The sequence below is a fragment of the Budorcas taxicolor genome, chromosome 2, assembly GCF_023091745.1.
Source record: "Budorcas taxicolor isolate Tak-1 chromosome 2, Takin1.1, whole genome shotgun sequence".
NCBI classification, from domain to species: Eukaryota; Metazoa; Chordata; class Mammalia; order Artiodactyla; family Bovidae; genus Budorcas; species Budorcas taxicolor.
In genome coordinates, this window is record NC_068911.1 from 63491268 (window position 1) to 63506800 (window position 15533).

General features: G+C 42.9%; 1 protein-coding gene across 1 annotated transcript in view; it reads left to right on the forward strand.

Annotated features, from left to right (window-relative positions):
* Positions 1–15533, forward strand: part of PDE11A (phosphodiesterase 11A) — a 424511-nt gene that overhangs the window by 316263 nt on the left and 92715 nt on the right. Inside the window, exons 11-12 of the mRNA XM_052662664.1 lie at positions 14244–14390; positions 14652–14759. Coding sequence (XP_052518624.1) covers positions 14244–14390; positions 14652–14759 — 255 coding nt within the window. The remainder of the gene's footprint in view (positions 1–14243; positions 14391–14651; positions 14760–15533) is intronic.

Sequence of the window (15533 nt, forward strand, 5' to 3'; positions counted from 1 at the left end):
AGGTGTTGGGTGAACTTTTTGTTTCCTAAGATGCCTAGATTATTCTGAAGCTAATATAGAAGGGCTGTTAGTTAGAGTAGTTAGTATTTAAGCTATAGGAAGCTAACATTTGAAGTGTCTTCTTGTAAATGGAGGCAATGTTGAATAAGTCTGTATTATTCATTACAGACTCTGTATTACTTCGTAAACGATGGCCGAGGTTATCATCTATCGATCTCTCTAGCAATACTGTTTAATTTCCTACCCCTCTTTTAATACTCTTCAGGTGGACTTAGAGACTTAGATAAGCCACCAGTGAGTGCAGAGTATACCCCTACCCATCACACAATTGTAGAGTCCCTGCCCTGTGCCCTGTAAGCTGCCAGGCACCGTGGAGCATGGAAGAAGCACATCTCAGGCGAGGCTGCGGCTGAGAGGGGCAGCAAGGACTCAAGCCCCACAGCTCAGCACGTCGAGGTGGAGGTGGGCAGGAAGCCACTAAGGTCCAACCAAGGGTATGAGTCAGGAGGCAGTGTACACACGGGATGGTGATTCTGTCGGAGCCAAGACTGAAGGCGACAGTTCACTGGGCTGGAAGGGCCATGCTGGACAGGCAGCACTTGGTGTAGGGTGTTCCTATCTCACAACTTTCTAACAGGTTGCCAGGTGATGTTGATGTAATCGGTCTGGGGTCCAGCTCTGAATCACTGGCTTGGGAAACTTTTCCATGAAAAACACAGAAGATATTTCTCCGTAGATTCAGAGATAGCCTAGCTATGTCTCTGTGGGTCTCCTTTGCCCCTGCTTTTTTTTTTCTTAAATCTTTTGAACACTGTAAATCATCTAATATATCAGATTATCTTTGTAGTAGTTATTAGGAAGCCTGCAGCTATCCTTACAAATGCCTTGATGGTGCTGTGGCATACAATTTGTTTAGTAACTTCACTTCTGATTGTTTTACATTCCTATCCTTAGTTTCCCTTTGATTTGTCTTTCTGGCCTATTTTTAATTTCTTTTTTTCTCTGTTATTGCCTGGATCTTTGAAATCCACATTAAACATTTTTAAAGACAAAACAGGTTATGTCTCTTTCAATACCACCAGCAACAACAAAACAACACTTTGATATACTATATTGAGTAATCTTTAGTAAGAAAGCAGTAAACTTTGATAATAGAAACATTTTTTTGTTTCGAAGAGAAATTACTTAGGAGTGCCAGCCTCACTTAGGGACCATAAGCTAGATGAACAGACATTTGAAATTAAAGTTTCAGATTAATTTAATTTGAAATTAAAGTTTTAACACATCATCTTCTCTTAAGGCTGGTTCTATTTATCAAAAACAGTGCTTTTAAGATCACTGTAACATACAAAATCCAAGGTGGATTGATCTTGTAATCTTACTTTTAAACAATCTTCTTTCATAAAGCACCTACGGAAAACATGGAAATATATAGTTATATACTATATCAGCTGCATGTGTTAAAGAGGAAACACTTGATACCTTTCTTTTAAAAACTTGTACTAAATGGTTTTTAAGTAATTTTTATTTGCTTGTTTATTTGTGGCTGTGCTGGGTCTTTGTTGCTATGCGAGCTTTTTCTCTAGTTGTGGTGAGCAGGGGCTAGTTTCTAGTTGTGGTGCCCTGGTTTCTTATTGCCATGGTTTCTTTCATTGTGGAGCACGGGCCTGAGGCACCCAGGCTTCAGGAGGTGCACCACGTGGGTTCAGCAGTTGCGGTCCCCAGGCTCTAGACCACAGGCTCAGTAGCTGTGCTGCAGGGGTTCAGTTGCTCTGAGGCATGTGGGATCTTCCCAAACCAGGGATCGAACCCATGTCTCCTGCACTGGCCGGCAGATTCTTTACCCCTGGCCCACCAGGGAAGCCCAGAACTGAAGGGTTTTCTACTTTATTTTAAAGGTTATATACTAGGAGAAAAGAAAATCTCTTTTGAAATGACTTGTTCCTGTTGAAATGCATTATTTAAATTTTCAGTGCTGCTAATGAGAACTGTTTCTTGGACAAACATAAATAATGAGGGCGTATTATTGGTAGAACTCTCCAGGAGCCATGGTTGAAAAGACAGTTCACATAAGAGAAAGTTTTTCTATTTCAAAAGGAGGTAGTCCCCATGATGTTTCTTTTTCTTTTGCTCCTCACCATGACCAGAGAAATATGTGGGAATCACGCTTTCTCATGAAAGTTGTGTAGCTGCATGAAAGATAGCAAAGGCAGTTTCTGAGATTAACAGGAAACAGTTACAGATAAGATTGTTTCACCAAAATAGCTCAAGCAGAAATAAAGGAAAGGCCCTATGATTTTTAACTTATGGTGAAATTTCTGAAAATCACATATGAAGAGATGGTAGAAGTTTCATCCTTCTATTAAGAGGATCAAAGTGATAGGTCTGTTCACGCCTAGAAAACCAAAGTGAACAATACAATAAATGAGAATAATTAAATTTTAGCAAGAGAAGGGGAAAGTTGCACCCAGAGTTTGTATTTCTTTAAACTTTGCTCTCTTTTTCAATATAGTGATATTGACTACTAATCTTCCTTGCTTTTATACACGTAAAAAAGGCAAATATATAAAATGCCATTTGACTTACTTAGCCCTGTAATGGGAAGCTCTGCCATTCCATGGAAAGCTTAGGTGTTCACAGGTACCAGGACCCTAGGGGCAAACAGCCTCTAGGGAAGTTCTTCTCAAACACGAGTGCACATGAGGGTCACCTGGGGATTGTGTCCAGTTAAGAACCCATGTTAAACTACAGAGGAATCAGGAGAAACTATGGACCTTCTTCCCCAAATCACACATAAACACATTCAAGCCAATCTGCCTAGATGGTTCAGGAACCTAATTCCTACTCTAAGGGGTATATTTGAAAACCTCAGAGTATAAAGTGGCTATAAATATTACAGTGATCTATGCAACTGCAAGGAGATCCAACCAGTCCATTCTGAAGGAGATCAGCCTGGGATTTCTTTGGAAGGAATGATGCTAAAGCTGAAACTCCAGGACTTTGGCCACCTCATGCGAAGAGTTGACTCATTGGAAAAGACTCTGATGCTGGGAGGGATTGGGGGCAGGAGGGAGAAGGGGGACGACAGAGGATGAGATGGCTGGATAGCATCACAGACTCGATGGACGTGAGTCTGGGTGAACTCCGGGAGTTGGTGATGGACAGGGAGGCCTGGCGTGCTGCGATTCATGGGGTCACAGAGTCAGACACGACTGAGCGACTGAACTGAACTGACTGATGCAACTCCAGAGAAGGGCGTGGTGACTGTGGGGTAAGAAGGAATGAGTGAGTGGGATGAACTTCTATGGCAGATGAGACTTGAATTGCAGCTGGCAGAGTAAGGAGGAAGTCAAGCCCTGTGGGTGGAAGGGTAGAATAATCTGATGCTATGGAGGTAGAGATGAGAAAAAGGAGGATAAATTCCCCAGCCTGATGCTTCCGTGGAAAACTAGAAGATGAAAACACTGGATGGGCAATGTGGAGCCAGTTTATGAAGATGCTTGGATGCCAACTAAGGAATTCACTTCATTCAGCAGGCCACATTCAGTCCTTAAAGACATTTAAAGAGGGGAGTGACGTAGTAAAAACAGAATGGGCTGAATTAAAAGGACAAAGTCTAAGTTTTTACATATAAACATATACTATGTTTATTATTGGCTTTAGCAAGAGATAGAATAGGGCCTTGTATTTCTTTTTTAAAACTATTTCTTGGCAATTCTTAGACATTTTTATTCACTCTTAGGTTCTAAATTTTACTGTTTCTGTATATAAATTTAGCCCATGAACTGCAGAGTTTGACTGTACCATTGTGTGCCTGGCCCCAAGAACACGAGGAGGACTCAGATCCTCTCATCCCTGCCACCCGTGCCACCAGATGGCTTCCCAGCCTTTCGTAGCTTCTGTGCTGTGTGTAGATGAGTGAGCCTGTGTAGCCTGCGAATGTGCTGGGCCCACGCCTGCTTAGTCAACTGAGGGTGCACTACCTAAGCTTCATTGCTCCCTCTTTTTGGAATTCTGTGTCTTTCCCAAGCTTCACATGCAGTAGAAATACCCCAGCTTTCCCTCTTCAGAAGTTGGTGTACGTTAAGTAAGCAGCCTCATATACTGTGCTGTGCTCAGTCCTGTCCGACTCATTGCAACCCCATGGACTGTAGTCTACCAGGCTCCTCTGTCCATGGGATTTCCCAGGCAAGAACACTGGAGTGGGTTGCCATTCCTTTCTCCAAGGGGTCTTCCCGACCCAAGGATCTCCTGAGTCTCCTGCAATCGCAGGAGGATTCTTTACCACTGGCACTGGCTGGGAAGCCCTCATCCTGAGATTCATAAGGAACTGTGTCCTCCTTTCTTGAGGAAGAATAAAATCAGTTACAATTTCTTCCTCCACCACTGGAGAGGGGACTAGGTACCATCCAAATTACTAGTTACTTCTGGCTATCCTTACAAATTACTAGTTACTTCTAGTACTACTAGTCCCTCTAAAGCCTGACTGCACGTGTTTTGAGCATATCTCAGCTGTGTCCCAGACATCCAAGGAGAAAGCTTCCCAGAACCCCATCTGGTCAGAAGGATGCCTCATCTCCCTGCTCTCCACCCACCATCCCGCCTGCTTGCTGCTTCCCTTATTTTACTCTGCTACCTTGCCCAGCCAAGCATGGTATCAGAGTCCCACCAGTGCTCTGCTGGTCAGTGTGAGCTGAGGTCCTTTGCCTGAAGTCGGCCTCTACTCCTGCAGAGGACAAGTTAGTTTTTTCAGGATGGTCTTGAGAGTATTGAGCTGATTCTGTGTTCACAGTAGTCAAAACAAAGCTAATATCTGGAGCTTATTTTAAGAGCCGTTGTGAGTTTAGAGACCTCCCCGAGTGGATTCATCCAAGTACAGATCAAAGCATTGTCCCTTCAAATGGATTCAGGTTGACCATCATAATAAATGGATCAAGAGGCTAGTCATGCAGGAATTCCAAGCACTGTTCACGGTGCACCTAAGTTATCTGCACAATGCAGGCTTAGGAAACCCTTTGGCTTGGCAGTGGTCTATTTTTAGAGGCAGTCCAGTACTCTTGCCTGGAAAATCCCATGGATGGAGGAGCCTGGAGGCTGCAGTCCATGGGGTCGCTGAGGGTCAGACATGACTGAGCGACTTCACTTTCATGCCTTGGAGAAGGAAATGGCAACCCACTCCAGTGTTCTTGCTTGGAGAATCCCAGGGATGGGGGAGCCTGGTGGGCTGCCGTCTATGGGGTCACACAGAGTTGGACACGACTGAAGCGACTTAGCAGCAGCAGCAACATAGTAGTTAGGAGCCAGGCTCTAGAAAAGATGCCTCAGGTTCATATCCATCTCTACCAATCACAACTGTGCAAATGTGAACAAACTGTCTGTCATCTGTTTCAGTTGCCTCATCTGTAACATGGGATTAGGAATATTCCCTACCTCTAGGGTCCTTGTGAAAGTCAAATGAATTAATATACATACGGTGCTAGAAGAGTGCCTGTCATGTATGCAGCAAGTGCTATAACGCTGCTGGCAAAACAAAGAACTTTGCAGTCCCTTCTGGATCACCACAGTCCAGGGTCCTGTCTTCATTATTTCATTCATCCCAGGATCTTCTTGTCAAGAGGGATAAGTGGGTGAGTGGCTCGGACTGGCAACACAGTTCCCCTTTCAATTGCTGGGGCAGGACCGCCATCCACTTCGTTGTTTCTTCCCATTTTCTGAGCATCATAAATGTAATATTCATGTGTCAAGGGATCCAGGCTAGTATTTTAACATTTTACAGCCTCTTTGTAAAGCTACCTTTTCAGTTTTAGAGGAGGCAGTTTTATGACTCCCTTTGATAACCACTTAACTATGAAGACCCAAACAAAGAAGAGGAATGGTCAGAGGATATCAGGAACTCCCAGACAGCTAGAGGCCCACTTCTTGAACATTATTCAAATTAGCTCCAGGACTCATGATTCTGTGTTTTCATTTATTGCAGCAATAAAGTAAATGGTTCTTTTATCCAAATGTTATTTCCTGGCTATTAATTCAGTAGCTATTTTGGATTGTAGCACTCCTCTTTGATTTAGGGAAATGGTACCTTATAAATATTTAAAAGTTGAAGACTGACACTTGGAGAAATTGACTTTGATTTGTTTTGTTAATATCCTATGGCTAGACTCATTACAGGTTTGGAAGATGCGGCCCCGTTCTCTACTTATAAGAGATGGGGTGCTTGTGGCCCTATAACGAGGAAATTTGGGGATACTCTTCTCAAATCTTTTGTGGACTAGATCTCCATGTATGCCTCCAAGGGACACACATGACTCTCTTCTTCATATATTTCTCCAGAAACTGCTCTTGAACTCAAGAGTGTAGTTGAAAACTATCAATACTTCTCAAAATAGCTGAAAATGGTCAAAGGCTTGGGACTTTCTCTGCATCTACGAGTATCAGCAAGGGTTTACGACAGGGCCCAGGATGATCTATACACTGGTATGATTTAACCATGGATCAATCAACCTATTAGGAGAAAAAAGACAAAGTCAATAAGGATGGGTCTTGGTGAACCAGAGGTCATCCTACATTTTTCAACCTAATGTTCTTATTTCCTTTCCATTAACATTTCATAATGAAAAAATGCCTATATTCTTTAATTTTTAAGATAATTAAGGGAATTTAGTGCCTTTGAAGGATAGAGGATTTATAATGGCATCAGGGAATACACTATAAATAACCCACAAGACAAGGGCCACCTGGAAAGCAGCAGTGCAGTCCCCATCATCATTGCTGCTTCTTGGCAACAAGCTGTAAGAGGGTTATCTTCCTTGGCCAGTGCAGAACCCAACTCCTCTCCTTAGACCAGAAGGACCTGCATGTTCTGGGACAGGGCTTCTACCCTCTTGGGAAGTGGTTTTCCAGCTGTATTTGAATTTGAACAAATTATAACAAACACAGAACATTCTAAGTACATGGCATTCTCTGTATGCAAAGCCCTGAAATGTGTGATGGAAGTAGACAGTCATTCTGGAGCTTCTCTAAGGGAAAGAAACATGCCATCTGCCTCTGAGATTGTTACAGCCTAGTGAGTGAGATCAGGATGACACATAAGAGAGAGGTCTACATGGTTGCAGCCAGGCTCGTGCACATAGATTCAAAGGGACTTAATCCAAAGGCTGGCTTACGTGTGAGCTCTCCAAGCTGACCATTTAGTTCAGTTCAGTTCAGTCACTCAGTTGTGTCCGACTCTTTGCGACCCCATGAATTGCAGCACACCAGGCCTCCCTGTCCATCACCAACTCCCGGAGTTCACCCAAACTCATGTCCATTGAGTCGGTGATGCCATGCAGCCATCTCATCCTCTGTCGTCCCCTTCTCCTCCTGCCCCCAAGCCCTCCCACCATCAGAGTCTTTTCCAATGAGTCAACTCTTCACATGAGGTGGCCAAAGTACGGGAGTTTCAGCTTTAGCATCATTCCTTCCAAAGAAATCCCAGGGCTGATCTCCTTCAGAATGGACTGGTTGGATCTCCTTGCAGTCCAAGGGACTCTCAAGAGTCTTCTCCAACACCACAGTTCAAAAGCATCAATTCTTCGGCGCTCAGCCTTCTTCACAGTCCAACTCTCACATCCATACATGACCACTGGAAAAACCATAGCCTTGACTAGACAGACCTTAGTTGGCAAAGTAATGTCTCTGCTTTTGAATATACTATCTAGGTTGGTCATAACTTTTCTTCCAAGGAGTAAGCGTCTTCTAATTTCATGGCTGCAATCATCATCTGCAGTGATTTTGGAGCCCCAAAAAATAAAGCCTGACACTGTTTCCACTGTTTCCCCGTCTATTTCCCATGAAGCTGACCATTTAAGGCACTATTTGATAAAGGTCATCTAAATGATTGCTAGATAGAGATGGTGCCGTAGATGCACTCATTTTCTTTCGTTGAAGCCCAACTAAGATAGCAACAAAAGGGCATTTTCAAGGGCATGTATTCTCAAAAATAGAGAAATTGGGCAAGGACTTAACAAAGATCAACTTTTTAAAGCTAGAAAACAGATGGATAAATATTAAGTAATTCAGCACACCCAAGAAAGACAAAATAAGCCATCAGTGGGAAAAGCTGAAAGGTAAACAGGTTTATACCACAGACCCCTCCCCATCAAACAGCTCAGGAATTGGCGAAGTAAGTACCTTTGGAAACAGAGATGAAGGGAAGGCTATAAATAAGAAACGGAGAATCTAAGAAGCAGTTTGACCTCCAGATTCTTTATCCCACCCTCCACTCTATAAAGACTAGAGGCTTATCCTCTGAAGAAGGTATAACAGCAGGTCTTTGGGATGGGGTTAAACGAGTGCAGAGCTTGAGGGTAGGAATGCAGGCTGAAAACAAGAGGACTGAATGAAGTTATAGACCAGTGCTGAGTTTCTTCTCCAATCTCTGTTCCTGTAATACCAGAAGATTCTTCTCTGAGGAACCTGAGTAGCTAAAGAGCAAAGACCCAAAGATTCAGACATTTGATGGCTTTCCAAACATAAGGGGTCAGTCAGATCCCTGTCCAGAGAAGCCCCCAGAAGCTCTTCTAAAAGAAGCTTTCAGGGCTCTGCTTTTAAACAGGGGCAGAAAACCAAAGATCACCACACAGCTGGGCAAAATCTCTATTACCTCGGAAGCCTTGCCTATGTTAAAATGATTTAAGGAAGGATAAGCTGATTGAGAAAGAGACTAAACTATCAACCATGAGTGGATTAAGAATGTATTTACCATTGTGCTGAATACCTAGAATGGAATATTATTCAGCTTTAAAAAGAGAAGGAAATACTTTTCTGTGGTACATTGTGGTGACCCCTGAAGACATTTTGCTAAGTGAAGTAAGCCAATCACAAAAGGACAAGTACTGCATGATACCACATCTGAGGTATCTAGAGAAGTCAAACTCACAGAGACAGAAATAAGAATGATTGTTTCTGGTGGGGTTGGGGGTGGTGGCGGATGGAAAGTTGTTCATTGAGTACAGTTTCAGTCTTGCAAGATGAAAAAGTTCTACACATCTGTTATACAATAAGGTAAATCTAGTAAATAATACTGTGCACTTTAAAAAATTAGAGAGGATAAATTTATGCAGTATTGTTTTAAGGGAAGCCCCAGTGGCTTGGTGGTAAAGAATCCTCCTGCCAATGCAAGAGACATAAGGGACACAGGCTCTATCCCTGGGTCAGGAAGGTCCCCTGGAGAAGGGAATGGCAATCCACTCCAGTATTCCTGCCTGAGAAATTCCATGGGCAGAGGAGCCTGGCAGGTTAAAGTCCATAGGGTCACAAAGAATCAGACAAGATTTGGGGATTAAACAATAACAATGTGTGTTTTTAACCACAATAAAAAAAGAGAGAGGCTAAAACAAAATGAAGAGAGTGACATAAACTCTGAAGGGAGAAGAAAATGTCAAGTAGAATTACTGACATCCTCAGAGTGGTAAGAGAAGATATTGCCTCCTGAAACAAAATTAAGGTGCTATTAAAAAATAAAAATAAACCCAGACAAAAAGAAAACTCTTAGAAATGAAAGCTGTAGTATTAAAATATTAAGGAGACGTTATATTTCCTAGAAAGAGTAAAAAGAAATAAAATTAAATACAGGACAGGAGGAAAAGGAAAAAAGAAAAAACAGTCCAAAGTTCAGATAAAAGGGAATTCCAGAAAAATAACAGATGGGAAGAAATCATTAAAGAGTGCATTTTTCCATTCTTTCTAGAATTGCAGTTCATGGTTTTCCAGATTAAAGGACACACAAAATACTTAGGGTTATACATGAAAATAAACTCACACCTCGGCACATTTTCATGACATTTCAGAACTCTGGAAGCAAAAAGAAGATCCCACAAAAACAGAGAGGGAGAAGGAATCATTTGCAAAGGTAATGAGTTCATAATAGCTTCTGACTTCTCCAAAGAAGATCTAAAACCAAAAGAGAATGCCCTCAACATTCTATTGGCATGACTTCCAACCTAGCAACTGACATATGGGCAAACCTTCCATCAAATGTGACAATAATATGAAAACATGCCAGACATGCAAGCTCTCATAAATTTACCTAGCATATACATCTTTTCTCGGGAAGCTACTGTAAGATGTGTCTCACCAAAATAAGGAGAGAGCCAGGAAAGAGAAAGATGTGGGGTATAGAAATAAAGGAGAGATGAAGGCACCCCCAAAATTATGGTGAAGAAATGTCTAGAATGAAAGCTCTATGTGAGGCAGAGATGACTGCAAGTCCCGATTATAGTTCAGAAAGTTCCAACAGAGATTTCTTCATAAAACTATTGGAATACTCAAAGCATCTGAACATTTTCAGATGAGATTTAGATAATTAGTGGAGAGTTAATCCTGAAAGATGATGCTGTGAAAGTGCTACACTCAATATGCCAGCAAATTTGGAAAACTCAGCAGTGGCCACAGAATGGGAAAAGGTCAGTTTTCATTCCAATCCCAAAGAAAGGCAATGCCAAAGAATGCTCAAACTACTGCACAATTGCACTCATCTCACATGCTAGTAAAGTAATGCTCAAAATTCTCCAAGCCAGGCCTCAGCAATACGTGAACTGTGAACTTCCAGATGTTCAAGCTGGTTTTAGAAAAGGCAGAGGAACCAGAGATCAAATTGCCAACATTCGCTGGATCGTCAAAAAGGCAAGGGAGTTCCAGAAAAACATCTATTTCTGCTTTATTGACTATGCCAAAGCCTTTGACTGTGTGGATCACAATAAACTGTGGAAAATTCTTCAAGAGATGGGAAAACCAGACCACCTGACCTGCCTCTTGAGAAATCTGTATGCAGGTCAGGAAGCAACAGTTAGAACTGGACATGGAACACCAGACTGGTTCCAAATAGGAAAAGGAGTACGTCAAGGCTGTATATTGTCACCCTGCTTATTTAACTTCTATGCAGACTATATCATGAGAAACGCTGGACTGGAAGAAACACAAGCTGGAATCAAGATTGCCAGGAGAAATATCAATAACCTCAGATTATGCAAATGACACCACCTTTATGGCAGAAAGTGAAGAGGAACTAAAAAGCCTCTTGATGAAGGTGGAAGTGGAGAGTGCAAAAGCTGGCTTAAAGCTCAACATTCAGAAAATGAAGATCATGGCATCTGGTCCCATCACTTCATGGGAAATAGATGGGGAAACGGTGGAAACAGTGTCAGACTTTATTTTTTTGGGCTCCAAAATCACTGCAGATGGTGACTGCAGCCATGAAATTAAAAGATGCTTACTCCTTGGAAGAAAAATTATGACCAACCTAGACAGCATATTCAAAAGCAGAGACATTACTTTGCCAACTAAGGTCCATCTAGTCAAGGCTATGTTTTTTCCTGTGGTCATGTATGGATGTGAGAGTTGGACTGTGAAGAAGGCTGAGCGCCGAAGAATTGATGCTTTTGAACTGCGGTGTTGGAGAAGACTCTTGAGAGTCCCTTGGACTGCAAGGAGATCCAACCAGTCCATTCTGGAGATCAGCCCTGGGATTTCTTTGGAAGGAATGATGCTAAAGCTGAAACTCCAGTACTTTGGCCACCTCAGGCGAAGAGTTGACTCATTGGAAAAGACTCTGATGGTGGGAGGGATTGGGGGCAGGAGGAGAAGGGGACGACAGAGGATGAGATGGCTGGATAGCATCACTGACTCAATGGATGTGAGTCTGAGTGAACTCCGGGAGTTGGTGATGGACAGGGAGGCCTGACGTTCTGCGATTCATGGGGTGGCAAAGAGTCGGACATGACTGAGCAACTGAACTGAACTGAACTTAGAGGTTGAATTAGTGATCAGGGTGGAGAAAACTAAGCTCACATTAAAGAAGACAGTTTCTTAATTGTGAGAATACAAAATCCTATCAAGGAAAAGTAACCATAGTAAATTGCATGACTTAGCTGTGAATTTCTTTTACAGAGTCATTACACTATAAATCCTGAATATTTCTGTAAACAAAATTACTATATTACTATACTGAGGAGTGAGACGGGATGGTATATGAGGTAGCAAAAGTTGATAGATACAGAATAAGACAGCTTCATCTTCATTTCAACAGGGAGGAAGCTAACAGATTTAAAAATAAAATCACAAGCACCTTACTTCGCCAAATTAAAAAAATATGTATCTAGATGATTTGAAAGTGGTTGCCTCTAAGTAAGGGAAAGTTTTGGCACTCAAAGAGTTCTGCTAGTGTGCGTATGTCACTAACCTTACAGATCTAACTTACTCTTAAAACTATATGCATGTATAACTTTGATTTTAAATTATTTCAAAAGAAAAAAACAACAATAAACAAGATAATAAAGTGCTTAGCATGAGTCCAGGACCTCCAAATAAGGACACCTCCACACAAAGACTGTTTCCATCACCACTGTGTTGGAATTTCACAAACCTTACCTTTTTCATTCTAAGGAGTCAGATTCTACAAATATGTTACTATAGTAAAGTGATTCACTGAAAGATAAGCTGACTAGTTTTTTTTACTACTGCTTTTAAACTATATTTATGTATTCATTTTTGGCTATACTGGGTCTTCCTTGCTGTGCGAAGGCTTTTCCTAGTCGAGTGCGGGCTTCTCGTTGCAGCGGCTTATCTTGTTGCAGAGCATGGACTCGAGGGTGTATATGCTTCAGTAGCTGTGGTTCCAGACTCTAGAGCGCAGGTTCAATAGCTGCGGCTCAGGGACTTGGCTGCTCTACGGCATGTGGGATCCTCCTGGATCAGGGATCCAACCTGTGTCTCCTGCATTGGCAGGCAGACTCTCCCCCACTGAGTCACAGGGAAGCCCCAAGTTGATAAGTTTTTTTAAATGTATTTATGGCTGCGCCAGGGCCTCGCCACTGAGTGGGGCCTTCTCCAGCGGAAGTGAGACGGGGCCACTCTCTGCCACAGTGCCCTGTGCCTCTCATCACGGTGGCCTCGCCCCCTGCAGCGCGTAGGCTGCAGGACACAGGGGCCTCAGTAGCGGCTCCGGAGCCTAGAGCGCAGGCTGTGGCTGTGGTGCACGGGTTCAGTTGCCCCGCAGCACGCGGGATCCTCCGGGACCAGGGAGCGAACCCGCTCTGGCAGGCAGACTCTCCACCTCTGAGCCACCAGGGAAGCCCCCACACTGATTAATTTTTAATAAAATTAAACAGCAGAATAGCAGGCGGAGAGTCTGTCTGCAGTTGTTCATTGTTCTTCCACATTGTGGTGAGTAACCAGTGCTTGGAATTTAGCCTAGAGATGTGTGTTTCTGTGGAGAACAGGGCCAGGGAGGAAGGGTTGATTCACTGGTTTCTGGGATGCTTACAGGGAGGAGAACTGGATTTTATTGCTCAGTCTAAGTGGTCCCAGAGCATAAATTACTCCTTGGATAATTTACACCCAGTGACTAGACTAGGACTATGAATACAGAATGGTCCCTGATAATCTGAAAACATAGAAATGATTCCCTTACCAAGCGTGGCCCAAAGAATATGGTAAACCCAGTGAAACCAGAAAAATATTCCCAAAGAATTTTTCTTGCCTTTTAATTTGAGTAGGGCAACAGATTGACAGCTGCCTAACAGGAGTGTTTTGAAAACACTGAATCTGTACGACCAGTGTTATAATGACGTTGTGATGTTTTTATAGAATGACACTATATTGCAAATTTATTCCTTCAGTGAAACACATGCCCTCATTAATCCTCCAAACATCTCTATCCTATGAAGAAACACATTTTGCACTAGAGATGTGTTGCTAATCCCTTCCACCTTTCTGAATATACAGAACGCGTGTGTAACAAAGAGCAAGTGCACAGCGACAGCATTTAAGGCTGCAAGAAACACGGCAGTGCTATAGGCCCCTGTCCTTCCCCCGAATAGCAGCAATTAAAATTCACAGCTGCTGGCTGCCCAGATGTTTCTTGCATCCAGTGCTCCGTAATATGCATCTGAATATACTGTCTGACTGCAGTTTCAGTAAACTAGACAGCTTTGTATTCTAAATTCAGCAGACTAGATCCAGTGTGTATATTTTTTCTCCAGATTAGCTTCCCTCTCCCTTCTCCCCTCCCCTCCTCTTCATTTGCTTGGGGCATTAGCAGTTCAGAAACAAAAGACATTTCTAGCTCAGAGTTTAGCTGTATCAGAGTGTAAGTGAGGGTCAGGTCTGATTTATGTGGCATGTCTGATAAGCAGGAGAGGAGAGCAGGATGAAGGGCTTGGAAAAGCTGGTGAACTTGGCTTGACTTATATCTTGTGCTTTTGTAGGCAGCCAACATCCCCCTGGTGTCAGAACTTGCCATCGACGACATACACTTTGATGACTTTTCTCTCGACGTTGACGCCATGATCACGGCTGCTCTTCGGATGTTCATGGAGCTGGGGATGGTACAGAAATTTAAGATTGACTATGAGGTAAGATGTTCGGTCATGGGGCTCCCAGGAGTGCACCCAAGAACAACGTGGTAGCCACTTTGAGCCTTGGGTTTCCCAAATATTCATCGGGGATGATCATGCTTTCCCTGCATACCTAGTGGGATTACTGTGGGAATCGTGTGAGATGTTTGTGGAAGGACCTCAATGTTGAGGGTTCCTCAGACATAAGGTATCATTTTGATCATGGCCCACTGCAGACACATGGAACTGCCTGATGTAAACTTTCCCTTCCCATTTCAGACACTGTGTAGGTGGCTTCTGACAGTAAGGAAGAATTACCGAATGGTTCTGTACCACAACTGGAGACACGCCTTCAACGTATGCCAGCTGATGTTTGCGATGTTGACTGTAAGTGTGTTCGGTGACAGTGGAAAGTCATCTGTCACTTGTGAGGACCTACTGGCTTCCTCTTCACATTCCCATTTCTCAGACAAGCTGCCCTGTGATTAACTTTACGTTGGAACTTACCTACCCTGGTGACGGGAGTGTGTATTTCACAATGACCTCTGAGCTTTAAGGCTGTAAAATCACTGACACCTTGGAGCAGGTGTAGTCTTTGAATGATTGCTTGAGTCTCTTTTTAATGTTTTATCTTGGGAAACTGGTTATTTATAAACAAAAGAAATGCTTGGGTTTTCAAAGCCACCTTTTTTGCAGAGAATATGGGGATGAATGACTAAACAAAGAGATCTGCTGGATAAGACCTCACAGGCTGGTAGAAAGCCAAAGAAGGGATGTGTGAACGTTACCCACAGGGACATGGGAATCCTGAGAGATGCTTATCTGGAGAAGGTCCAGGGAGGCCGTGGGAAGGAAGGAGTAGGAGTGTGTGTTCTCAGGGTTTAGGGCACACCAGGCTTCAAAGCTCTGCTCCAGGCGCTGTAACAAAGTGAAGGTGGCCAGTCTGTTTTATAGAAACAGCTGGGGCAGCTGGCCAGAGGTAAGCCTTGGAATTTAATCTAAAAGCAAATGTTTGTGGCAAAGACTAAAACAGAATCCTCTCTTCATCTCCATTTTCTGGCGAAAAATAAGGCTCATGTGGTCTTATTTCTATTTACACTGTCAAGCAATTATCAATTAAAATGGTTTCTGGCTTAAATATATTGGTTTCTTTAGCCTCAA